At 41.6% G+C, this 27,944-nt stretch overlaps 1 protein-coding gene across 17 annotated transcripts in view; it reads left to right on the top strand.

The window, feature by feature from the left end:
- Window positions 1–27,944, top strand: part of LOC126540634 (coiled-coil domain-containing protein AGAP005037-like) — a 592,903-nt gene that overhangs the window by 517,143 nt on the left and 47,816 nt on the right. For 12 of the 17 annotated variants that reach the window (XM_055076173.2, XM_055076175.2, XM_055076163.2 and 9 more), the window contains 7 exons: window positions 5,568–5,615; window positions 7,808–7,882; window positions 15,354–15,407; window positions 17,624–17,656; window positions 19,339–19,437; window positions 22,979–23,133; window positions 26,775–26,890. In XM_055076173.2, coding sequence (XP_054932148.1) covers window positions 5,568–5,615; window positions 7,808–7,882; window positions 15,354–15,407; window positions 17,624–17,656; window positions 19,339–19,437; window positions 22,979–23,133; window positions 26,775–26,890 — 580 coding nt within the window. The remainder of the gene's footprint in view (window positions 1–5,567; window positions 5,616–7,807; window positions 7,883–15,353; window positions 15,408–17,623; window positions 17,657–19,338; window positions 19,438–22,978; window positions 23,134–26,774; window positions 26,891–27,944) is intronic. The other 5 variants (XM_055076164.2, XM_055076166.2, XM_055076165.2 and 2 more) reach the window with 5 other exon arrangements.

Genomic DNA, 27,944 nt, shown 5'->3' with positions numbered 1-27,944 from the left:
GAGCAGCTTCTGCAGTTATCGATTGCACCAAGATTCTGCTTTGGTGGTCCTCTATGATTTATTTTTTTTCACTCAGGGCCTCGTATATGTTTATGTGACTGCTAGATGTCACATAAACCCACCCCAGTGCTTTCATTCCCCTTCCCTCCTCCAAATTGCAGAGTAGCAGACTAGAGCGTACTAGCTCAGGTCGACCTCTCTGTCTTTCCTGTCAATAAATTACATCTTATACATGTCAGACAATGAGCAACAAGGGAGAATATATGCATGCACACACCAAAATAGCTTCCTTAATGAGTGTGCTTGGTGCCTTCAACATTACTACGTTTATTTCGGTCAACCCTCGCGCAACACTCAGAAAAATAATTGTTTTCTCAAGTAATAGCTGCATTGTCTTGCAAGATGTGAATTACATCGAGCACTCGTGGCATGACAAACAGATCTTCAGAGGAAAATCCCGTATTCTGTGCAATACTCTGAGTACATTGAGTCAGCCTGAACAGAGTCCGTGTAATGCACGAAAGGAGTGCTCGAGAAAGGTTGCTCTAAAATTTAATTTGCAAAAGACGCTCTGTGCTTCTCACAGCCCAGTTAATGATAGCTACATTTGTTGCACTTGCTGCAAGTGCGGTGTTGTGTGTGTATAAGTTTAGAGTATACCTGAGGTTTACTACTTCACATTTACTGTACTTAACCTCCCATCTAAAATCAAGAGATCTTGTCATAGAAATACACAGCAAAACATCTCCCTGTTGCACATGTCTCAGCATGAGAGGTGTATGGCTCACAATTTATCACATGCCGTGTGACAAAGCCATTTGTGGGAATCTACTTAGCCCACTGTGAAATTTAATACAGTTCAAATAAGGATGAAGTGGCCACCAGCGAGTGCTCAGAGTGATACCAATACTCGTGGAGTGTTTCTTGGCTACGAAGGCAAAGCTACGGAACTTGGATGTTTATGCGGCACTACTGTCAGAAATGCTATTATTTGTGCTTGGTAAAATGCAATGCAAGAAAACAGTTGTTCCATTTTGCTTTAGCACACAATTAAAGAAAAACATAATATTTGTTAAGTCCATGTGGACACATTATTTTATTGTTCACTTTGCTCTTTTGAGTTATGGCACGTGTAAGCTCATTGCATATTTTATACAGCTCTCAGAAGTAAAATGCCATTCTGTCTTCAGTTGTTGTGCACCGGCCGACCACTACTTAGTGGGCTGCTTGGCAGGCTATTGGGCAGATTAAAATGGTACAGTAAACCCTCTTTGTGGCAGATGTTTCGAGACACAAGTTCTGGCCTGCTACTAAAAGTTATCTTTTACTGCCATAGCTAAACTGCCGACGCACTGGTACTTTTTATTTTGCAAACAGTCATCAGAGGCCCTGCCGACAGTTATGTCATTCTGGGACCTCCTCCTATATACTGAACCATTTTTTCAAATAATATGACAAACCACAATGGACCTGCGTAAAGGGCACTTCACTAAAAAGTTCCTAGAAAAAGTACTCCCAACAGCTATGACACATAGTATCAAAACACATTTGTGCTTGGTAGTGGTGACATGACACTGGCAAAACTCCACACATGCTCCAAACGGACATGCCTGGTCTGTCGATTGTTATCACTCGATGCAATTAGTCCCGAGAACCTGCCTCAACATGGTGTAGCAGCCTTCGCAGAACTTTTTAGTACCTCTCCAGATTGAATGCGAAATGTTCATGCTACACAGAGCTGTCCTGCGACGACTTCCCAATTCGTACTAAACAGAAAGAGTCCAGTACGTACCACTCCACACAGGATAACCTGGTGCAAATTTCAATGCGCTGGAATGAGAACCACCGAAAAATTTTAATAGTGTGGTTTTGTTAGTAATGAACGTTTATACTGTGACCCAGAAGCTCCACTTCCATTGCATCACCTTTATAGCAGGCATGTGCACACCACGCACCGCACACTCCACGCACCGCGCACACCATTCGCAGCACATGCCGCTCATCAAGGCTTTGCGCACTTTGTGCATATGTTCGTGCAGTAAGCTTTCGTCACTCCAACACCACCTGAAAAGTATGCTTGAAAAGGGTCTGGTTGACACGGCTTCATGGTGAAAAAAACAGTACGAGAAATATGGGACAAGAAAGACCGGGCAAGACGAGCGCTCATTCTGTCTCCTCTGTCTTGTGTCATTTTTGTCGCATTGTTTTTTCGCCTTGAAAAATATGCGTGCTATCCAGAACAACATTCCGTTCACATTCTGCATGAAAACATTCGTAGTCTCCCTTTTTTTCTTTTTTTTTTTGTGCACATTCTTATGCATGGTGCAACGTCTGAGGATTACTTCACCTTTCAACAGCCCTTTATTGGCTTGGTGCACACACACTGAACATCATCCTTTCGGTACATGCTGTAAACCAGTGTCCATAGACAGCTACTTACTAGGTATCTCAGATGTTAGGCAAGGAAACGTCATGATGATCTCTTGTTATGTATTTTAATTTAATCGCTGCCATGTGAGGATAATTGTTACTCAGTGGCTATTGTTATATTGGAGGGGATATACAGTAATGCCACAAAGATAGCTGGAAAGCACTTATAACATCCGTCGCTGCAAAAACCAAGCAATGTGTCAACTCTGGATGTCGTGCAATGATGTGGCAATCATGGTGCTGCTCCAATCTTACAATGAAAATTGTGTTCTTGCTATAGTTGTGGCTGGTGGGTGATATCACATTCCCTTTTTTTTTTTGCAGTTTGATGCGCTGAATTTATGCAACGAAGTATAGTGGTACATTAGTATTCTTGCAATGTCCATTCTTGACTCAAAATGATGTTTGCAGGCTTGGCATCTTAATGGGAGAAATGCAAGCTTAAACTCTGGTGCTACTATCCTTTCCTTATCAGTGCTCGGAGCCTTGTGAATAGGATTTGTCACGCCCATTATGCATATCTATAGCTTGCATATTTGGAAAAAAAGTTGCTCTGTTGCAGTATCACATCATGTTTAGCTACTGAATGCTGCTGAAAATGAGCAGCCATATACTACATATTGTTATTTGATACAAAGATGGTTGTTTCATCCAGTTGGAAACCGAGTCTCATCCATATATGCATTTGTACATGTGATACAGTGTTCATGACTTTCTATTCATGTCTGCAATTGTTTTGCTTGTTTTTATGGTCGTGAATATGAATAATGTGTCTGTGGAACAATTCTACACTATTCAGTTTAGAAGTTGTTATTTCTTCAGAAGCTCCATGCAATTTTCTTGACGACTATATTGAATGCCACCCTTTCATATTAGTTTGAATAAGCTTATACCTGTGCTATGTGTCACTCTAATTGGGGTTCAGTAGTTACCAAAAAGAAAAAAGAAAATGCTTTGGATCACAGTGTAGCACTGGTGTGGAACTACTTCTCAGAGGCACGTCTGCTTCTGAGAAGTGTGGTGTTTAAAGTCAGCCCAGAAAATTAATCTGCCTGTTCCACAGGTATGTAAATGCTGTGACAAGTGTTCATTGCACACCAATAAAGGGGCCTTTCAATACTTGTTAACAAATAATATGACTCACACATGATGGGGCATCATTTTAAGAATCTGCTTCCACAATAATTTTGCTAAAGTGCTCTGCGTTAACTGTAACAAAGAGCAAAAATGTTCTCTTGAAATCCTTTTTTCTTCAATTTTGTCTTCATGTGCTGTAAGCTGTGATTCATTACTGCAGAACTAAGCTTGTGTGGATATTCTATATTTTTTAGTATTTGCTTGAATATTGGATATTCGCTTCACTTGGATATTCGCTTCACTTCAAAGTTTAGTGTACGAAGTTATTAAGGTATTGGAGATGCAGGAATATTATTTTGAAACATGTACATTATATAGTTTCGGGGAGGAAGTTACATTACCAATAACATACTAGCTCATGTACAAGACAAGTCAAAGACCAAAAATTTTGTTACAGTTGCCGACCGATCTTTTGTGCGTGTTCAGTTATTCCACCATACTTGTGGAACCACCACCTTCTCTATTGAACTAATTGGAACACCATGCGCGAAAAGGTGTCTCGCTTGATTTTCCGTACATGATCCATGTACACATTGTAGAAAAATGGTGGCAGTGAATGATGTTGAGGTTGACCCCTGTACACTTGTTTTTGTTCATGAGATGGTTTTTCTTTTTTTGCTTTCCGAGAATTATACGACCATTACAAATAGAACTGCTTTGAATCAGCACCCAACTGTATGTAAATTTGGTCGTCGACATGCTGGCGGGCGAGAAGTTTGTTGTTCATCGAGTGGCTCGTCAGTGGTCGGGTCCAAGATCATGCGCATGACTAAGAGCCACAGAAGCAGTGTTCAGGTCTGCGGGTGATCAGCCAAAAATTAGAGCAAGCATGCCTATCGAGCTTGTCTGTACACTTTCTGGATGGAAACACAGCCTAAGCTGCCCGCGTAATGCAAGAAAACTTGCACTTTGTGGCATCACAATGCGTGACGGGCGAGCGTGAAATGCACCTGTGACTTTAAGAAACGCGAAATTTCAAGTAGCTGAACTCTCACCAAAGTCTGTAACTAACTTTCTGTTCTGCCTGGCATGTTCAAAACGTTGAACAACTTGCACATTTGTGCAAAAATATCTGAATTACAGCACATGGCAAAAAAAAAAGAAAAGAGGGAAAACTGATTTCACAAAAGAAACTGACTGGTTCCATTTTTCTGAAGACCTTCTTTTTCTCTACGATTTGTAAAGTTTTAACTGTTGTATCAAGGATTTACGCAATTAAGTCGTGCAACTATTTGCTTTGAAATTTTTGAGACTGTTACCATTCACTTCGACTTTGCTTCGAACCAAAAAAAAAATCACATACATACAAGCCCGCACAAGGCACAAACTCTCTACCAACTTTTATCTGACCATGGTGCTCATTTTCGTTTATCTCTTTACAAGGTGCTTGCATTGAGACATGTGTTAATGCACCCCTTCACACATCTGTATGCGGCTAGGAGAAGGCGTACTATGGCTTGCCCCCTTTTTTTTAGATAGCATTGGCTTAAGTTTTCTTTCACGATGTTGCTCACTGAACGTAAACCTCATTCTTTGTGGGCCTGCATTGTTCAGTTTTAGCCACTAAAGGAATTGGGCTAAGAACCTTATTTAGTCAGTGAACCTGACCAGTAACTATTGTATGCGCCCAATGTCTTGTGAACGAAATAAAGGTGTTGGGCATTTGGTAGAGCAGCAGGATAGCATGAGGGAGCTTCAGAGAAATATTGTACTTTCTCTACGGCAAGTACCAGTGATCAACATCTTATCCAGGCTCTTATGAGAATATTATAGTTGCAATGTTTTATTTATGATGGTCATAAAATTTTGCAAGCCCTCTTTGATTGTGCAGGGATATGGTGTTCGAAGGTTCTGTTTGTAGCGCTGTTACACTGGATGCTCTAACCAATGTCACATAAGTTTGAAAATGTGTTAAGAGAAGTGGCTGACTCGGTGAAATTCTCAGCTGTAAAAGCTACAGAGCCAAGGGAACGCTATTTCGGTTGTGTTCGTCTTTTCAGATGACGTTCGGCTGCCAGAATATGATGTGCAGAAGCACCCCTTCAAAGGTACAGGCTTGCGAAAGCAGCCGCCTTTGCGAGGCCCTTTTTTGCCCCCCCTTGTTCATGACGCTACATTTTTGAAGCTTTTTAGCTGCATGAAACCAATCACTTTTTTGTCCTGTGCCAACCCTATTATATATCTGTAAGTGGCACGGTGTTTTTATCCCCACGGCCACGTTGCCTTTTTTGTGGCACAACTCCTTTTGTCAGTCAACACCATTTGCAGTTTGGAGTGAGATTTAACCCTCGACTACTAAAGCTGTGTTGACCTGCATTGCAACTCATTGATGCCCTACAAGAAAAAGAAACATGACTAAATGGCATGATGGATAACCCTGCATGTCACAACTTAATGAAAGCATCTTGTGACGTCGAGCAAGGCCCCATTCCCATTAACTCTGGTGTAACTGTTGTCAATACTCTGTGAGGTTGTGCTTGATTTTTTTTTCCATTGAAAATTCTCTGGGTGCTAAATGCTTCCAACACTCATGTTGAGCAAAAGTATCACTGCATTGACATGGTAATGCTGAGAGAGTAAGCTAGACAACCAATTCAGCCTTGATATTGCAGCAACAAGCAAGGTTTGTGCTCAAAACAGTAGTGCTATTTCTGTGAGTGGCACATTGCGATGAAGGTATGAGCCATGTTTGATGCAGTCACTTCAGTATTTGCTCTTTCACTTGAATGAGCACTATATTAGTTCAGTTATTTAAGAAATAATTGAGCAATACAGTTAAACAGCGCCAGACATTGTCCAGAGCAACTAAGCTAGGATAAAAATTCATTTTCCAGCAGGTGTGTTGTCAGCCAAGGCAGGTTTCATCATGCAGTTAAAGCTCGTTATAACTACGTCGCATCTGACACAATACTCAGTTGGACTGCACTTCGCACAGTCGTTAATATATGTAACAGTGTAATCGATGTGATCACAGGGGTCGGATGGCATGTTTTCTTCTTGGCTGTGGGCGAGCTAAGCTGTGTCATTGGCCAAAATGTGCATGCATGTCCAGTATGTGCCATTTCAAATTGCTCTTGCTGAGTATGCGACATTTTGGCTGCCAAAATACACGATTGCAGCTGCTCAGTGAATAAATAATTGCTTCACTGTAACCAATGTATAGTATTTGATCTTGAATTTTCGGTTTTGCTACAACAGTAGGAGACTCATTGAAATCGAGCATGGTCAAGGAAATTTTAAATCTGTTTCAATATATCTGATCATTTGTTATAGATATCCGTGTTCATTACATCGAGGTTTGACTGTTCCTTGTTGTTGCCCCTTGCTGTTTAGGAAGCATACATTATTATGACTGACGTGAATACAGCTTTAAGTAATTTGTCTGTTTGAAGCCTACTGTCTTGCTCTGTACAATGCAAGCCGTTTTTATGTGTAAAGCATTGCAGGGTTAAGCTCCGTGTAGGATGCAAACTTAGGCTGAGATGTCTTGCATTCCTGTTATGCCTTGTAGTGTCACTGCCTTGCTTCCTTGTGCAAATTCAAGTTCTTGCAATTGCATCCTGCGACAACACCGCTTGACAGATCGGTGAAGCCTTTCTGATCAGTGGGTATCTGCGGGCAAGCTTTCTGGGTTACTCAAGACTTGAAATCGTCGGTTGCAAAATGCAATGCCCAATTCGGCCTCAAGGTTGAGGCATGCCCCCCGAACCCAGTTAGCCTAATGGGACACTAAAGAGGAACATTGAGCTCCATTGGTAGGCTACAGTTCTTGAACACTAAGCAGGTCAAGTTAACCTTGTCGTGTGTGAAGAAATGGCTAGCCATAAAAGATGCCAAAAATGAAAGCAGGTTGGCGACACTACCTCGTAAAACTACTGCACGCTCTCTGTCACATAGCATCTGCTCAGGCATTTGACTGAAACTCGACAATTTTGAAATCTTTCCCCGCGTGAGAAAGGCCAAAATATGTGGAAACGCTCTGATATATTTAGAGTTGCAGTGACATTATCCTGCAGAGGCGCAAAATAAAAAATTGGGTGGTTTGGCCTTGATTTTTTTGTACTGATAATTGAGATCGTCCACTAAGGAAGTGTTTGGTAACAAAATTTTGAGAGAATGCTTTGCCAGATGTCTAGAGCACTTCAACTTACTTCCCTTTGGTGTCCTGTTAAGCAGCACCCAGGGGGCCGGCCTCACCCAACGTTCTTCTTCCTTCTTTCTGCCTGCACTCTCTTTCTAGAGGAGAAGTCAGTGTCGTTCTCAGACGAGACCCTGGACTGCCACAAACAAAGGCAGCACTCGCCTCAGCCAGCAGGTGATTGCCCCTCTGCCCTCTTCGCCTGGTCACTGCTGCAATGCTCAGTCCATCCTCGCGTGTGCGTTCATGCTGAATGTACGCTGCAGCAGTATGCTGGTGCCGAAGTGTGTAGTCTGTATCAGCAGAACAGCCCTTGCACACTACTGCGGCCGTGTAGATATCATGTGCCTGGCTTTGTTCCCATTTTTTGGGGTTATTCTGATGACTGCGGTTATGTTGTGGTTGCCCTGCTCCGGAGATTGCAAGTCGTTCTTTCGTAGCATATTCGTCTCTCTTTTGTTGCGCAGTGTTGGGCCTAAGCGTAGATTATTTGTTTCTGTTTTCCTTGTTAAAAGGTGTGTTCACTAGTGACGAACCACTTCCTTCACCTCCTTTTTGCTTGTTTGAAAATTGAATCCCAGTCCCCATACGTGCCTTGTTTGATACAGCCATATTTTCCCCGATACGTTTCGCATTCCGCTCGCTTTAGTGTGATGAAATTTTTTTTTTTACAAGAAACTCTGGGTTGATAACAAAACGCATGCGAACTGTGAGCCTCATGAAACATTTTGAGTTCATTTCTGTGGTTTCTTGGTGAGTATGGTGGACTCCCTATAGAACAAGGTCTGATGAGCTGTACATTTCACTGATTGGCCGTAGAGCTCGGGCATCTTTTTTAAGCTCCCCATAGATGATGCACACATTCTTTAACCTTCACTTCTAATAAGACAAACAGATGCCCAAGTTGTTTTTATGTTTGTACTAGAGGGAGTCTACTTAGATATGGGCAGAAGAAAACACTTGACTTACGCAGAATGCATGCTCTTTTACTACTTGAAGGATGTTCCTGGAAGGCTCTCATTGCAGGAAAACTTTATGACAATAAGCTGCACAAATTAATGTGACATGAAATTGGCACTTGCAGATCTCATAATAGGAAGACATCTAGAGTGATTAAGTACACACCTGCAAAGTAACTTCAGTAGCACAAAACTTTGTTAATTCTTCTAGAAGAACACATCGTGCAAAAAAGATTGCATCCTGGGCTCGTTCGTACTTACTGAAATACGTACTCGCAACTGAAATGCAAGGCACTGCAAAAGGCTAGAAACAGTGACATGTTATTAACAATGTCTCTCTGTGTCTCTTTGGCAGCAATTATGTATTTCTTTGAGCAAGACCCTTCATTCATTGTTGCAGAGGAATTTTTTGCCTTCATTGACTTTCTGTTAGCAATTAATCGACATATAACCATGCAATTATTGACAGATGTGGTGTGGGTTTGCTTGTGAGTCTAACTGCAGTCAGTTCTTGATTTTTATGCATGCCGAAACGTCAAGTAACATCGAGAGCATGCTTATGACTTGCTTGCAAGCATGGCACAGGCTGGCATCACAAAAGTTTGATTGCTCCAGGGATATGTTGCATGCGTATCCTGAAACCGATGATTTGGTGCTGTACTATAGATACTCTCCACAAGAATAGTACTCCTCACAAAGGCTGTCATTTGCATTGTGGTGCACAGACTCGTGTAATAGCCATACTTTTTTCCTTTCAAATTTTTCAGTGCAAACATAAGATGTCATGCAGCTATGCACTGATGAAAATGCATAGTTTCATATTTCTCAACAATGGCCTTTACTGAAAAAGCTAACATATTTTTTTTACAAAATAAATTGTTGTTGATACTTGCATAATGCAAGTGGCCATAAAGGACAAGAACACACCAATGTGCAACTACTAATTTGACAGTGCTAAGCGCGGTTTTCCACTTTTGCAGTAAGATAGTGCCTTATGAATGTTTGGATGTAACTTGCGCAAAGGCAAAAAATGTATATACCTTTCTACTTCTTTGTGCAATACCACGGAAAATGTTGAAACTGCATGATTCTTTACAGTATGCTTTACCAGTGCCATGATCTGTGGTTTCAAAGTATATATGCCATCAAAACAGATCAGCTGTGCAATTCAGAAGGCTAACGCAAAAATAAATGTCATGTGAAACTTCAAAAACTTTAAAGGAACTGACAACCGATTTTTGAGGACCTAGTTTTTTATGGCACAACGCAAAGCTCACCCTCGGTAGTGTTTACATCTGCAGCAGTTACTTCAAGAAGCATGTGGATATTTAGTAAGCAGAATTTTTCGATCTGAGCAGCCTCTAAAAAAGTAAGAGTCCCTCCTCCAGCAACGCTGCGTAGTGAGAGCGATGTTGATAACCCACCTTGCAAATTGTGAAAGCCGCCCATCGTTCTACCTTCATAGGAGCGAATAACTGTGGTTAACCACCTACATTTTGACCTTTTCAACCACTTTTGAAAATTAAAAGCTGGTGCAATAAGTTTGTGTTGTTGTACAGACATTTCTTATGTTAGTACCGCATTCTTCCCCAAGTACACACCTATGTCATGGCTGGTTGGCACCTGTCGTCATTGTTCTGTCAATAGATGAGCCAAGCCAACACATCGAAAATGAAGGCGAAGGCACCGCCACTTTTCTGCTCACTACGAACGAAGACTTATCTGCACATTGTAAGTCAGGAAAAACCTACAATACTAAAACGTGCACTGCATTCCAATACTATTAAAAAGATCGGAAACCACGCGCTCTAGCAGAAGGTCGTGTAGTGGACCTCTTATGCAGCTTCATGTTTTTGCCACGTGGGGTGCCAAAGGTCATTTCTTGCGACTTTTAGTGATGAATAAATAAATATAAATCCACGTTTAATGAGAAAAACCTGGCTTGTTTTAGCCACTATGATAGGGAATCATTCCATCAGCGGGGCGATCTCGATTCTTGTTCTGAGCGATCGTCTGTCCCTTTAAGCACACTAGTGTAACAAAATCGTACCATAGACCTAATCTCATCATACTAGAAGTATGCTTTATTCAGCAATCTAAGCTTCTTTGAGATCAAACAAAAAAGAACCACAACTGCATATCTTGGTCATGGCCAGTGAAACAATTAATCATGGTCATGGCCATCCCGTACCAACTTGTCCTTATGCAATGGATAGTTATTATGGCCAGAGTTGCCTATTATGCAATTAGATTCACTGGAATGGTGAATCGCACAAGGCAGGCATAGAATTTATGTGGTATGTTTGTTAAATTAGGCAGTTCTTTCCTTTTTTCTTACAAAACTTCTAGTTATGCTTGCATTGATATGAGAGAGAAAGAGAGATGGGTGGGGAAGGCAGGGAGGCTAACCGGATAAGATTCTGGTTTGCTATCCTGCACTGGGGGAAGAAGGGTAAGGGGAAATGAAAGGCAGAAAGAACAGTGCACTGATATGATTACTCATATTCATTATGGGCTTGCATTAATCTAACCTTATTTTAAAACATTTAACGCAGTGCAAGTCAGTTAACTTGATGCGTTATTGAATTTATTCTGTAGGGCCACTTGAATCGTATCAGATGTGTTTGAGAGCAGTGTAGGCTCTCACATACACCACCTAACGATCTTTAGGACGGCCAATTTTTGTAACCTGCTCGATTATTCAGAATTCCCTGTGGCATTGTCGCATTTTCCGCAGAACCAAAGTATAACTTTGACTGAAATTTCGGATGCCGTGCGATGTCTCGCTCGACTCTTTGGACATGATCCACGCGTGCAACATCACACACATGGAGGCCATGAACAAAGTTTACCAGCCATTCGGGTTGTCGCCAAATCCCATACCTTCACTTTTATTGATGGGAAGATTTCTTGGGCTTCAGAATGCCGCACAGGAACTGTTCGTCGTTACTGACCCAGACTGCAACTTCTGCTGCCGAACTCTGACGAAATCGGCACTGGTTAGGCGTAGCACTAGCGGCCATATGCACAATGGCTGCAGGAATGAAAATTCGCTGTTGGTTGATGAGGTAGCGGGCACCAATCCATCACGGAAAGCTTGCCTTCAGTCTGTTTGTACCAGCAGGCATCTTTAATGATCGGGCATGAAATTCAATGCAATGGCTAAACTGGTGGCCATACAAATGGATATCTTGTCCATGGGAGATTCACCGACAACTGCCGTGATGCCTAGCATGAGTGTGGCTGGGTGGAATGGTGCATATTCGCCTGTAGCAGATGAAAGCTCCAATAAGCTGGATTAGTGTATACAGCCTTAACCAAGGGCACTGTGCATTTTGAGCTGCACAATGGGTGAACTCGAAATTTCCCGAGGCCTGGACTATTGCGGTATTTCAAGTAGGTATACGTAGATATTACTTCAATGGAGCACCACATTATTATACCACATTATTTTTCAATGGAGCACCAGATTATTTTTCAGAGTGGGCAGTTTTTTAGACATTCTTGTGGCTGCCTGCAAGTCCGAAAAATCTGTCAGTCACTGTAGTGCACACAGAAACCAGAGTTAAAGTGCTCTTGTCTACCTATGCTGACATGAGTGACATTATTGTGTGCCATTGATGACATGTTCATTCATTGATCCTACTTGGAATATGAAACAAAGTATGTACATGTTAATCTACACTAAAATTTTCTTTGTAGTATATAACTTTATACCTTGTGCACACATTTTTGTGGCACGAATTGTTTCTCTACACACTTGTGAGCAATTCTCACTTGGCACGTATATCTAATCCTTATGTCCTCCAGAAACTTCTGTACTCATTCATCAACATCCAATGCTATGCAATAAAATTCAGACAGCATATTTAACATGTTCTCTTTATTTACTGAGAAACAGCTTTCATAGCTGCAAGAAAAAAATGTGTTGCATGAAAAATTGTGTTTTATTCATGTAAGCTTAAACTGCTAAATAGCTTTTGGATGGATTTCTTCATATCGCCTATATGCAAATTTTAGTATGCGATATGTTTGGAATAAGTGATCTTATGATCTTCCGTGTTTTAATAAAATGCTTATAGGCAGTTGTAAGGTCAACATCATTTTAAACATTAAATGGGATAAAGATGCACTCATCAAGTTGCTTGAAACACTTATGGCATCTTTGGCCAGTTAATTGTTACAGAGCGCTCAAGACCATTCTCCTGAGCACCCTTGTCTTCAAGTGGCCGAAAGAGAGTGCACGATTTGTGTCTGGCTGGTTCTTTTCGATATCTCTCCTCTCACATTGAGCGCTCTCACGTGCTCCAAGCCCTGTCATCAGAGCAGTTATCGAGACTGAGAGCGCTTCCCACCACGACATTAGGACACAGTGTCACCACTGTTGGTGACGATCCACTGCATGCTGGCATGTCCACCACTGGCGTGTCCACCATTTTTCACAGCAGCGCTGGAATCTTTGGCTAGGCAGAATTGGATGTTCGCTGTTGTCCCGTAGTTTCGCCTCTTCCATTTCCTTCTTCGAGAGCGAGTCACACATTTGGGTTGTGCACTTGTCCCCTGCCTCCGAGTTCAAGAAACGCCGGGTCTACTCAACTCTGATTGAGAGGATAAAGGTGACCAGTCGAAGATACCATTACGGTATAGTGTATATATATAAATAAAGAAGTGCTGCTTTAGTACAAGTTCTGAGTTCTCAGCTAGCTATGTTGATCTTTTATATACCGTTATCCTTTAAAACACTAACGCTTGTGTTGTTTCACTGAACAGAAAAAAAAGGGTATATATATATGGTGCAAGTTAAATTTTACTGGTTATTGGCATTGTAAAGCAAATTAAAGACAATTAAGACAGGCTGGACCCGCCATAGTTGCTCAGTGGCTATGGTGTTGGGCTGCTGAGCACGAGGTCACAGGATTGAATCCCAGCCATGGCGGCCACATTTCAATGGGGGCAAAATGCGAAAACACCCGTGTGCTTAGATTAGGTGCACGTTAAAGAACCCCAGGTGGTCTAAATTTCTGGAGTCCTCCACTACGGCGTGCCTCATAATCAGAAAGTGGTTTTGGCACGTAAAAGCCCAGAATTCAGAATTAAGACAGGCTGGGTGCTATTATTTGCTCTGTGGTCTTCTCTGCAACATTTTTTTTAGAAATTTATAGCCAGCGTACCTGAACGTGCTTGCAACATTGCTCTAACTTTACTTTATTTGTTTGGTGATGACACATAACAGCTGGTATGTTTATAAACTGAAACATTACTGCAGTGTAGAACACACTATGATGCAAATCCTTTTGTTGCATACTTGGCTTATTGCACAATAAATGTTAAGCCTTTGTCATCCTGCATATAGACTCACACAAAATGCGCACATCAACTGTCTTCTCGCAACTAAGCATAGTGATAAGTGCTTCTATTTCCCTATAGAGAAAGAAAACAATTACACGATCTATTGGACATCACATTTCCACAATACTTTAGCTTGGGCACAAATTGTGGCGACACCTAAGGGATAACAAACTGACCTAAGTGTCTACAACATATCTCGAAGTATCTTTTTCAATGAAACATAACAGCGCCTGGTACATTTATACGTCTAAATATTTTTACCCTGCACTCTGAATTTGTTGCACATTTGTTTTGCCCATTATTTGTTAGGCACTTCAGCCTATGCACAGACTCGTGCAGAAGGTGATTACGTTGTGATAAAGGTCTTGCAATACCATGTTTCTGCTTCCCTGTAAGAGAACATAATTACACTGTATTTTACAGATTACATCTATACATAGGTAACACCTTATCTGGTTCAGCACACTTTGAAATCACCCAAATGCCTAAAATAATAGGCAGAATGTAAAATACAGGCTAGTTGCAGCCAGTCTTTATATTCCTCTTGCATGAGTTGTTGTACTGAACACATTCATAATACAATAAAAAAAGGCTGTCTTTTGCTCGTCTGTTCTTCTGTTTAGTACTGATTGAAGGGAGCTGTACTTTTTAATGTAGTCTTCTTGATAGTTATAGTATTAGTCATTAAGTCAGTCAGTATTTAATCATTCGTAATTACCAAACAATGCTGTGTGGTCATTTGGACTAAATAGTTGATGACTAGCTTGATGTGGTTCAAAAGAACATGCAGCCGTGTGACAAAAAGCAAGCTGCATGTGCAACAAAAGTTGTATAATCCTTTGTACTGAATATCTACAGACGCAACGTCATCATTTCATTTCACTAGCAACTTTTATATATTTTTTATAAACTGCAGTTGTTTTCGCAGTCTTTGACTGCTACAACGTTAGGTTATAATACAGTGTAAAAATTATGTGCTGGACACATTTCATAAGGCTTTAGTTTCCAATGAGTCTAAAACAAATCAATGCATGTTGCAGCGATTTCGAGCCTATGAGCCCCAACAACGATGTTAACTCGTATTCCCAAGGCAGATTTGAAAGATTTTGATTTTAAGGCATATTTATTTACAGCCTGAGGCTGAAATGGGGGTCGAATACTTTGAGGCTCGTTGTTAGAGCATGCAGCGGTCATGAAGCTTGATGTTGCAAATTATTTTCTAGCAAGCTGTGCATTGCATGGTGGCCGCTGGCAATGGGGCATGTGCTATGCTGGCCTGTGAAAATCCACGGCAATGGAAACCTCTCGCATTGCCAGTAAATCTCGGTTCTCTTTTTCAGCAGAGAAACCGACGAAGCCTGCAATCAAGGGCCTGCGATCACACTCCATATCAGGTGAGTGCGACATGCAGCATTACTACAGCCCAAACGTAGCTGTTTAAGATGTACCGTATTTACTCGATTCTAACGCGCCCTTGATTGTAACACGCACCTGTTTTTCATGACAAAAAAATAAAAAATAAACGACCTCGTTTTGTAATGTGCACCCCTTTGCCGTGACCTAAAGAAAGAAAAATTTTTTTACAGCACTGCGCACCTCATTCTTTCATACAAAAATGCAACTTTATCTCAATTGGAGAAAACAAATATTTACTCCCGATGCACTAAAGTTGAGATAAATTTGAAAAAGTCACAGTTTCGCGTGAAAGGCGATTGAAGCATCGATTACGATAGCAAATTAGTAGACAGCTATACTATAAACTTTTAAACATTTGCTTACCAAATTAACAAGCCTGGTGTCACACGCACACAAGCATAAACGCATCTTTCTTAATGACCGCAAAAACTCTTTTAAACGCTGGAGTGGGGAAGTGCGGTAGCAGGAGCGAGAGAATTGACCTTTATGTGGCCTCTCGCTTCAATGCAAACTAAGCGACGAGAACACAGCGCGGTGCACCTAGATGTGTAGTCTCTTGTCTCTGCCGCAGATCGATTTCAAAGTATGGACCGCGCAGCCACGCCCTAGGTAGCAGCCACCAGTGTAGAATGCCTCTTCTGTTTGCACCAGTCCCGCATGCAAGTTTCAGAAATTCCGAACGGCCGTGATGCGGTCGGATTTCCATCCGTGTCTGCACGCGTGATCGCTTTCCTTTTAATTGTGGCTTTCTGATGAACTTGGCATGTCTTTGAAGTCAACACTTCCATGCTGATAGAGCAAACCATAGAGCATTTTCCTTCCTACACGGAGTGAATGCAGAAAACGGGAATACGGACGGCACACTAACCTATACCAACGGAAGCATTGCCTAAGCACACATACTGCAGCACATAGAGCAAGCTACGGCAGCTAGGCTCAAAGCGCATACGAGGCGGACATTTTGAAATGCCGATGGCAATATGGTAACGCAGATTTGGGGTCGTACTTGATTCTAACGTGAACGCAATTTTTGGACCTGTTTTATCGGAAAAATAGTGCGCATTAGATTCGAGTAAATACGGTATGCCATGCTGACTCGCATAGGAGGAGCCACACTCTCCGTCTGTAACAGACCACTCCACAGTACACTTGTGTAAACCAACCACGCTCCCGAATTAATGATGTGAAAAAAAAAAAAAGTTATTTTCCTTGGCATCATAGCTACTAGCAAAGGCATAGCTTTAGTCCTGCGTCAATCCATCTTCTACTTATAGGTGTAATTGAGCTGGGTTATTGCAAGTTTATACTGTCATATGGTTTTGTGGGGTCAGACTGGTTAATTTTTGGAAAGAACTAGTACGTGATGAAAGAAACGAACTTTGAATTTTTACAGAATAATAGCTTCACCTTGAATATTTGCCTACTCTGGCTAAAAGAAAATAATGTATGGCTATTACATGCATCTTATAGCGCTTATGGTGATATCTCAATTTGAGTGCTTAACGCAATTGCACTCAAAGTTCCAAAAAAGCTTAAATTGATGCAGGAGCACTGATTCATGGCACTGATAATTTTAGACATGCTATTATGAATGAAGACCTCACTATTGTCTTGTTTCTTAAGAAAACAAAGGAATATGTTTTGACAATTTTGCATGCACTGAACAGAATTTACTTACAGCTGGGCAAATAACTTGAATCGATAAATTTCTAGCACCACACTACCTGACGTAATTCTTAAAATTTAAAGCTGCTGATTTTTAATTAAAGCGTTTTGTTTATTACTGCTGATAGGAGATATACTCATATGACTTTAGCTATTAACTGACTGGCCATTGCATGCCAGCTTCTAAAGTTAACTGTATTAGATGCCTACCGTTTCCTCACACTTCTCATTGTAGTAGTATGAGCTGATGAAGTGCAGTATCATATTAATTTTTTAGATCAACCACTTAGTATCATGTTCTAAAAACTGAAAAAATGATATATGTCTCATTTTTTAGCTTACTTTAAAAATATTAAAAGCTCCAAGAAGCTTACCTTTCTATATTTTCTTATTGTTTCTCTAGCTGGTATGATTTTCTTTCTTCGGGGGGTGGGAGGACATAGAAAATCACCACATGTGTTTCCCATCTAAAATCTCATGTTAATTATTGCAATCTTAATGTCACATTTTCTGTCCTTGCCACCGCTAGATGACTACTCTGGAGTGACGTCTGCAATTCCAGGTAGGTAATTTTACTTAACACTTTGCTGACATGGTTTCTTGCGATTTGTATGAGTTGTTTCAGCAACAACTACCTTGGTATGATAAAGAGAGGATTTTAGAGGAACTAACTTCTTCTGGTAAAGATTCATTGCAGCAGTGTGGCTTCAGAAGTTTTCTTACAATCACTTACGGGCTACCTCGAATAAACCTGATTCACAAATTGATATGTAATTACAATCTTAAGTTCACATGCTGCAGTTCTTGTGCAGTGTGATAGAAAACAGCATGGCAATTGTTTCTGGGACAGTTCATATCTTAAACCTAGTGCTACTGTCTGGACTCTTACTTAGTATACATGGCTTGAGCATGCTGTGCACCAGTTTCAATGTCACAATTACAGCACAGTAGAGCCTCGTTTTAACTAACATGAATATAGCAAATTATACATGAATATAGCAAATTATCGGGCATAACGAAGCAAACTTAAAATGTTCGCCCTAATATTGGCATGTACCGAATACACGTGATAACAAATATTTAAAATAGCAAAGGAACTTTCATGTCGGGAGTGACCTTGTTATAATGAGGTTTGACTGTATATGCACCGAAGTTGCTAATTAAAAAGTAAATCATCAGGAAAAAAATTTTTAAGTACGGTATTGGAAACTGTGGCAGTTTGTGTAGACCAATGCTGTTGTGAATTTCAGCAGCCAGAAATTATAGGTATTCTCCAAATTCCTTATCTTGGATGATTAGATCACTGACTTACCCAGTAACAGAGGCACATTATAGTAAATCCAGGGCTTAAAGTCAGATGCATTCTGCATTCATCAAAATTTATGAGGGGGGGCTGACACACACACACGCACGCACACACCATGGTGCTTGAACGCTAACATTTCTGGATAGTCAGAGGAAACCACCCCTATGCATAGAAATAGCTTTTTGCCTTGGCAGTCTGCACAAAAACCGTAGAGTTTGTTGTAGGAAAATTTACACATAGCACTTTGCCAGATAAGCAGACAAGAATACGTGGTGCTGTACATTTAAAGTGGAAAGGTGGAAACCAGTGTTCACTCAATATATTCTTTAAATTGCATTTTTGCCCAATAAGTTATAACCTGGCCGTTACGACTGGACCATTTAATATATAACGGCACCCACAATTAAATTTTTTTTTTTTAAACACGACATCAGTGCGTCTAACTCATGAGAATTACCGCACACGGCAACATTTGTCTTTATAAGAGCAACGTAGTACAATTGTTGGCACAAAATTAAGTTCGTGAAACACTTTCGTTTTGTTATCATTCTCACTGCTCCTGCCTGTTCAAGTCATATGTGCTTTTGTGTCAGCATACTTTGTATTTCTGTGAAGACTCATCTTAGAGCAGAATTAATGCACCCACTGGGCCAAGTGGCACACTTGGTGCTTAAATTTCTTCGAGCAGGTTACACACGTGAAATATGGTATGCAGATACTTTTGCCACACAAGTTCACAGACTTCCTGCACTGGCATATTACGTTCATAATGTCTTGCAGTTCAAAGGGGTAAAAATATTGTGATGTTCAGGAACACTGCTGTATAAATGGATGAATGACTACGGCAGACAACAAAAGGAGCTTGATCTGTTCTATCTAGAACAGCTGCAGTGATCTAGCTCACATTCACTGGCTGTAACTTCTCCTGTTCACTGCAGACAAAGATGGTCGGCCTTCAAAGCCAGCTCCGCCACCCAAGCCGGCCTCTCTGAGTTGTGCTCTTGAGTCACGACAGCATTCCTCATCTCCAGCAAAAGGCATGTGCTCCCATTTTGCTGCTTTCTGTGCTAACACAGTTTGTTATTGTGAGATCTGAAACTTAGATGGCATACTTGACAATGAGATGGGATGTATAAAAGCAGCACAAATAATGGCCACGTTACTACTGTTTCAGACACATCTCGATTGAGGCCTGCTCCTGAATTGTAGGTCTGGTTTTGGGGGCTTTACAGGGACAACAGAAGACAGTACAGTGACGTCTATAAATTATGGCCATGTTGACTGTGCTAGACGTGTGTTATTTGACTTCGGTTAATAAAATTTTTCGGTTAATTCGATCCCAATCGAAGGTCCCGGCTGAGCCCATGCGTTTCTATGGGCATAGACTTTCGTTATTTTGATCCTAAAATTGGCCCTTTGCTGGATAATTCGAACTTTATCAAACAGCTTGCATGCGCTTAGCCCGTATGTGACCCCATAGTGACCCTTTTAGTGTCAACGTCTGTCTCAGCGGAGCTGTCAATGCATTGGACACATGTCATCTCCCGTCAAAGAAAGTTACAGTTTCGCCCGAAAGGCAAAGCATATCGATTACGATAGCGAATTAGTGGACGGCTATACGAAGTAAAGATAGCAGTTTTATCGGCCGTATAAACTTGGAAACATTCGTTTACTAACTTAATTAACAATTAAGCATGGTGTCAGCGCGCTCAAGCAAACATGAGCACATCACACTCAATGAACGCGAACACTGGCTGTCAAAACACTGGTGTGAGCAAGCGCAGCAACAGCAGCTAGCGAAGTGGCCTTCATGCAGTCTATCGCTTTAACTCAACAGCGAGAACACAACGCGCACAAAGGTATGAGTCGTCTGCAGATCTATTTGAAGATAGGGCACGTGCGACTGCGCGCGTCCGTGCAAAGCATACGCACTTGCTGGCGGAGTCGTAGCCACCCTCCCACACTGCTTCCTCGCTTTCCTCGCGAGATTGAGCCGCGATCGTCAGTTCCCCATGTGCCCGGTCGCGAAATGCGCAGTTGCTGCCGGAGCTTTGCTGCCGGAGTTTTGCCAGTTCTATCTGGGTAGAATTAACAGAAGTCGACTTAGAAGTTATTCATTCACAGCATAGATATGCTCCAAATTTTCTTATGCTTTTCATTGAGGCTGTACTTAGCCTTGCATATTTACCCGCTACTGAACAATAGTCCGGTGCGAAATCAGCAGCTGCCTATGTCAGGCTGTGGTTCAACGTTTCGGCTTATTGTGTACGTGCTATGTGTACCAATAGAGTAGCCAAGCAGAAGTTTCCATTGGAGGGAGTTCCAATGTGACCTACTCAAGGCAACGAGGTTGCCAAATTTATGGCTGTCCTGTTCTGCCCCGTTTTGCGGCACTACTGCTGCACACTGCTCTTTTTTATTCGCCTGCTAAACCCTTCTCCTGAACTAAACTTTAACGTGTGCAAAATACACAAGTAGTCCAACTTTTACAACCACTCCTGTATCTGAGCTGTCCTTGAAAAGGATTGCAGCATCTTTTAAAGAATGTATGGATCATATGTGTCGTGCACTAATGAGCATGACCTGCGATTGTTTTCTAACAAAACGTTTCTGAATGTTCATCAACAAGTAGAGTCAAATCAGTTCTGCGGAATTTTACAAGGAGGAGGAAGTGTCAAGGAATCAAGATATTGCAGTTTACTAGGAAGTAGCATGAAAAAAGAAACCCACCATCCTCATGGCCATCATTGAAACTTTTCCACCTTGTGAGATTCTGCTGAACTTATTTGCCATTTTCAGTGGTCCTGTGCTTTGAGGATGGCCAACTAATTCAGCCTTGCTCTACAGGCTGCTAGTTTTCAATGAACTTAGATGGCAGAGCGACCGCCCCGCAAAGGTGTTGGTCGTCGGCTTGAGTCCTGGACTACGAAAAAATCTTCAACTGGGAAGCATTTTGTCTGAGAAACCCGTATGCTCTTCCCTTTTAGTAGCTTTGTGCTACTTTTTGGCTACTGAGAATATATTGATTTCATAAGCGAAATTACTGTCAAATACTACCCCTGCCACACCCCTGTCTCCCTTTTCCTAATTCCTGCTGTACTAGAAGCTGTGCCACAGTGCCAATGTTGTGCGATGCCAATGTTTTTCAGCCCATTATCACTCACCAGACACCATGTTAAACAAACACCATCAGACACCATGTTAAACATGGCGTGTGCAATTAGCCCACAGTTTCCCAACCTTGGAAGTCATATCATCACTGCGATATTTTTCTCTGTCACTAGAACACAGCACCACTTTCTCAGTCATGCAATTTCTTTGTTTGCAGTCCTTCCAGAGGCACTGTTTAATTTTGACACATGAAATGTATGGCCAATAGCCATTATGTTCATTATTGCATCGCAATAAAATTGGAAAATGGTCAATAATTGGAGAAGTAAGAAAATTGCCATTGTGGCAATGTGCGGGGCCAAAAAGTGCATCGTTTTCACTCATTTACATACCTGCTCTGCGCTTAGTTGTGGAGACATGTAGTCTGGCACTGGGAAAGCCACTTTTGTAAGGGATTGTGCACTGGTGTGATGCTGGCTGAAAAACTTGCATTTTTTTCCTGTAGAAGACAGAACATGACAATACCTCTGTGTTGAATCCAGGCACTTCTATACATGTGAATGGCAGTTCAAACATAAACGTATACCTCATTCCCAAGTGTGGACATGTTCAGGGTGTTGTCTGTGATGACGCCAGCCCATATCAACATGGTTTGCTCAGAAAACTTTACTACTGTGTGGATTTGTGAGAGGTGGTACAACATAGTTCAAGGTAAGCAGGGTAACAAAAACAACATATCCCCCAAATAACAGTTTTGTAGAGGTTATCTTCTGGTTTTAGCTGCCTTCAATATGTTTACTCCTGAATTAGATTCCAAGCTTCATTATTGTTTCATTTTTTTCAAAATACAGCTCATGAAAAGAATGTGATCTTTGTACGTGATGCGGCCAGATCATTGCAAATGACATATATAAGTAGTATGTGAGTGGACCACGTGCACTGCAGCAAAGTTAAAACTTTTGATATTACACAGCTGGCAGAATTTGCCATCAATACATTAGCTTGGCACTGTTATTTTGCTGAAGTCACAAGCACCAAGATTTCTTCCATGCTGCATTGCCGCAACAGTGCTGAACTTGTGTGATTGCAGAATTCACTTACAGTGATCCTCATAAGTTTATGGACTGTGACATATAAGAAACCATCAAAGAGGCGGTGGCTGTAGCCAGTAATATCATGCAGCACTTTATTTTTTTGCTTATTCTAGTACAGGTTCAAAATTCAGATATACCAGGCTGCATAAATATTTACCTGTTTCTTTTGACACTTTTGGCTATGACTGCACCATTTAGCACCCACTATTACCATTTATGTTGTCAATCGTTACATGACTTTCAAGTGCTGGCAGAAAGCTTGACCCTCAGCTGTTACGTTGTTACGCTGCGTATTTGCCACCATGTGCTACGTTTATTCCTTGCATTGTGGTAAACAGCATTCTATTTCTCTGCCCTTCCTTGTGCTATGCAGAGATTCATTTCAATGCGGAAGCGTGCTCCCAGCTGCAGCTGCTGAGAAAGCAGACCAAGGACCTGCGGTTGGAAGTACGCAACCTGAGGCGGATGACGCAGAGTCAAGCTGTCACCGCCAGAGAAATGATTCGGGAGACGTGCCTCAAGATCAAGGTCGGTGGCAGACATTGTCACACGTTCTTGTTTTACTTATTGCCAGGGTTTTGTTTGCTCTGGATGCATCACTGTTATCAAGTTGTCACTCGGCGCAAAATGCACCTACGATATCAGAAATTTCCTGGAATGTTCTGTTGCCAATTCTGCAGAAAAGGAGGCTTGTCTGATCAGATTGTGCGTGTCATTAGTAGTGCTGTTCATACGAAATGTATGTGAGCACCTGAAGTTCATGCCTTTCTTTTGATGTTTTAACTATACAGTTCATTTCACATAGCCACAGCGCATGTAGAATTTTGTAGTTTGTGCACTTAACAAAGTTGCCCCAGATTCATGTGACAACTAGACTCACTGTGACAGCATGATGTTACGCTGCTGTTCACGATGCCAAGGTTTCATTCCCCAGCTTTAGTTTCTACATTTTGACAGAGGCGGAATGCAAATACGCTTGTGCACTCAGATTAAGCTGCTTATCAGAGAACCACAGGTGGTCACAACAAAAGCAGAGCACTTCACTACTGCGTCTGTCATATGTCAAGCAAAATCTATCAATTAAATGATCAGACAAGATTGACTGCATTCAATTTGCTGTTGTGATGGTAAATGAAAGTAGCATTTTTGTCACTTTCTGTACTGCACTGTGAAGTTTGACACAAGCTTTGTAATTGATCATGCTATGTACGCTGTGCGCTTACTTTATATTTGATTCTTCCTACACCTGCATTTAAAGCTGCATGTGCTTTAATGTTTGATCCGGGTGAGACAGACACATAAAGGCAAATTATAGCATGTTTACATGACTGAAAGATTATGCAAACAAATAAGTGAACGTGGTATGAATTAAATTAAGAATATTTATACGAATAATTTTGAGCACTGTAGTGGAACTGTATTGAATCCATAGAAAAGTGTAGTTTCTTGAATACAACACTAGTTTTCTTCATCATCATGACCTTATTTTAGTCCACTGCAAAGACGATCAAATGCTATACTAGGCGATCTCTAATTGTCTATATTCTGTGTCACTCAATGCTCAAAGTTGTGGGAGACCCGGAGGGCCCAGCCTTCACTTCCATTTCTTGAGGAAGGGCTTGGCCCCACCTCGGCTAGTCAACTGTACCACTGCAGCACCCATTCAACAAGCGCTGGAGGGAGATCTTATTGCCAGTAGTGCCTTGTGTGGGGCAATTTGAAGTCCCCAATTTTTCGGTGAATTATTAAACTGCGATTAATTGGTTGATGTGGCATAAGCAAAAACAAGAAAGCAGGTATTGTCATACTGCTGGCATGCATTTCCCCAAGGCACTGCACATGACGGTCACCACCCTTGTTCGACTAAGATTGTTGGCACATTATGCTGCTTCCTGAGCCACCTGAGCATGATGCTGCTACCTGCTCGTGAATTAGTGAAGGTTCACCTTGGCTTCTTTATATTACCAGTTCATTTTCATTCGTTTAGTTGTGCATCATTAATGCTGTGTTATATGAAAGATGCATGCATTTTGTCACTTTTGTAGGTAAGTAAGTCTGAAACCATAAAATATATTGTAGCGCCTGAAGTTGTTAATGAAGCAAGGCAATTAATGTTCAGTGTTGCAGCTAGACTTAATTGCTTTGAGTTCACATATCTTTAACCCTTTACCTCCCGAGTTGTTTCATGAAAAAATTATTCCAGTATGCCATTTTTTATAAGCTTTTGATTGAATCGGCACATTAAAGAAATGCCCAATATACACTCGGAATAATATTTTGATTTGCAGAGCACCCATAAAAGTTTGCTTAATTCTAGAGAAAGTTGGCTTTACTGCATTGCCTGAAGCTTGCTTTATCGCTGCTGAATATGCCACCAAGAAGTGAACCTCTCAAACACAAGTGCTGTGGCCTGTGAAGGTTGTGACGACACTGACTGTCATGTAGAATCACATTTAGTCACGTAAGAAGCCCCTCGTACAGCACCCATCAAACCCAATATCACAATGAGTGTCACTCCACTGTCTGCACAAACACACACACACACACGCACACACACGCACACACACGCACACACACACACACATCAGCGCATGTGTGAGTGTGCGCGCCATACTGGTTGCCGCCCTAAGAGGGCCACCCCTCCACTGAAGGGAGACTAAGCCCTGGTGTCACTTGACTTGATATGCCCAGTTTTCCCCAATCTCATATGCCATCTAATCCTATTTTGGCTATAGAGTGCCATCTAATCCTAAATCTGGCCAGTATTTCCTCTGCTAATACATACAGGGGTAGCTGTCATAAGGTTTTTTATAGCGCACTTGTGTACTGCTCATAAAGGATTAACTGTTAATGCTCACAGAGCAGTAACAGCACCGATAATTCTAGTGCAACCATATTTCTGACAATCCAACATCGCTGCAAGATCAGGCTCCTTGTTTGATGTTGCATGCAGCGTTAGGATGATTAAAGTGATTTCCAAGGCACACCAGTGGGCGGCGCCAAAGTCATATGGAACCGAATACTGATTGTTTTACTAGAAGCAAGTGTACTTGTTCATGCTGTAAAAAGTGTGCACACTACAGTGGAGTAAAAGGAAATACTTTACCACATATATAGGCACATTGTCCGAAAACAGTTTCGAAAGAAATAAGTTACAAAAAAAAGGCAGACTCAACTCCATTCGACACCTATGTAAAGTGAATCATTCTTGGTGTGGTTGGCTCATAAACCATGTGTGTTTGTGTATGAAGTGTGGTTTTTGAGGCGGAACTGTTAATATAAAGAGCAGCATGTTTAGTTAATACACTTTATCAGCCTTAATTTCAAAGCCATGCATACTTTTGTAAATGTAGATAGCAACAAGACATAATCACTACTAATTGCAGTGGTAACGTCTGCTGAAGTGGCCAAATCAAAACACACCAAGTGTCTCAACGCGCTGGCTTGCCTGTGAGAAAAGGTGTTCTACGCCACCTTTCAACACTTACGTCCGTGGCGCTGTGGTTTCAATATCAGGCTTGTATGCTAGACATCCTCCATTAAAATCCTGCTGTCCGACAATTTTATTAACGTTTATTTAATTATTTATAACATTGTGCAGGTGAGTTCGCAATCCTACAAGGTCATTTGAAAGCGAAAGAATAAGGTTTAGGCAAATCCATATATACTAACCATCATTACCACGTTGGCTGAATCACCCTGCTTGCAGCTCCCATAGACGCTAGTGCCAAGGTTCCCTCTTGTAATTATTGTGTAAAACTCTATGCTTTAAACTCGCGAACTACTTCTTCGCTGCACCATTCCTAGATGGCGCTATCATCCCGTTAAACACATTTGGCGTTAAGAGGCCAGATACATACAAAAAGTGCCTTGAACTCTGCAAGAAAGCTTTGCTTTAAAACCACTAGCACAAAACATTGATGTTGCAATTAACAGCGGAAGCTCTTTCCCCACCTGTATTTGAGCTATGCATAAGGTTACTATGGAAATATAATCAAGTCTTTGTGATCAATTAGTTGTAATAATGAGACATCAAAACAGTACAAGCAAAGAGCAGGAACAGCTACTGCTTTTAACAGCAACACTAATGTTCTGCCTAAAAGACCATTTATATTTTTTGTAATACTAACTATATCAACAATGGTATACCTTTCTTTATTTTAATTCAGGTGATGCTGGCTGCCGTTCAAGTGGGCGAAGACCAGGTTTGTGCAGAACGACTTCGGGTGTCTAGAGAAGAAGACCTCTACAGACAAGATGTGACACGGCTGGAGAAGGACCTGTCGTAAGAGATGGCTTTTTAATTGCCTAATTAGGGAACAGTTCACATATATAGGTGTAAGATACACTGAAATGAAGCCCTAGCTTGTTCATAATATTGTCACGAGCTCTCATAACAAAGTGCAGAAAGAATGTGAATGACAACAAAGACAGGAAGTGGAGAAAGAGGACGACGTTCGGCGGGCTACCTTCGGACTGGTCCCGAAAAATGCCAGCCGTTTCCGTGGATCTGCTTTGCATTCCTAAGTAAACGCTTCACGCATAACATTTGGTGGAGGTGCGAGGTAACTCCCACTACCGACAACGGAGCCGTCAGTACAAGATCTTCTTGGAAGCCTCCGCCTTGCCGGACTTTTGCTCTTGACCACCATCATGCCTTGAGACGAAGATGCTCCCGGTACTGCATCGGTAGGACCAGTCCTGATTCACCACTACTGAGAGCCAGGTACATTCTCTGCAAAGGCAAGAGAAGATGTCGACCAGTGGCTCACCCATCATTAGCGGGTAAGCCAGTACGATCACTGGAACGCTGCTTCCCAACTGAGGAACATTGTTTTCTTTTTGACCGACACGGCAATGGATTGGTATGACAACCATGCAGAGGCACTAACCACCTGGGCCTGTTTTGTTGAGGAGATCAAGAAGTGTGTTGGCTATTCGGATGCTAAGAAGAAACGAACAGAATTAGCGTTAGCTCAGAGGGCTCAGGTCCCCGGCGGGACATGCACCACATTCATCGAGGAAGTTCTAAAGCTGTGTAAGACCGTAAACCCTCGAATGTAAGAAGAAGATAAGGTGGGACACCCTTTAGAGGGAATCACGGAAGACGTGTATAACTTCCTCATTGGAAAAGACAACTTGGAAACCGTATCAGACGTGATACGGCACTGCCGTACCTTTGGAACACTGAAGACTCGTCAAATTACACCGAAATTTGGATGGCTAGCTAACGTGACGACTGTGGCCAGTGTGGACACGAGTTCTCCAACAGACTTATCCTCCACCATTCGTCAGATTGTCCAGGAGGAGCTCCTTCGACATGAAGAACAAGCACGTAG

Source organism: Dermacentor andersoni, chromosome 2 (assembly GCF_023375885.2).
Source record: "Dermacentor andersoni chromosome 2, qqDerAnde1_hic_scaffold, whole genome shotgun sequence".
NCBI lineage: Eukaryota > Metazoa > Arthropoda > Arachnida > Ixodida > Ixodidae > Dermacentor > Dermacentor andersoni.
The sequence above is the reverse complement of the archived record's forward strand: the minus strand, read 5'-3'. Positions and strand labels throughout refer to the sequence as shown.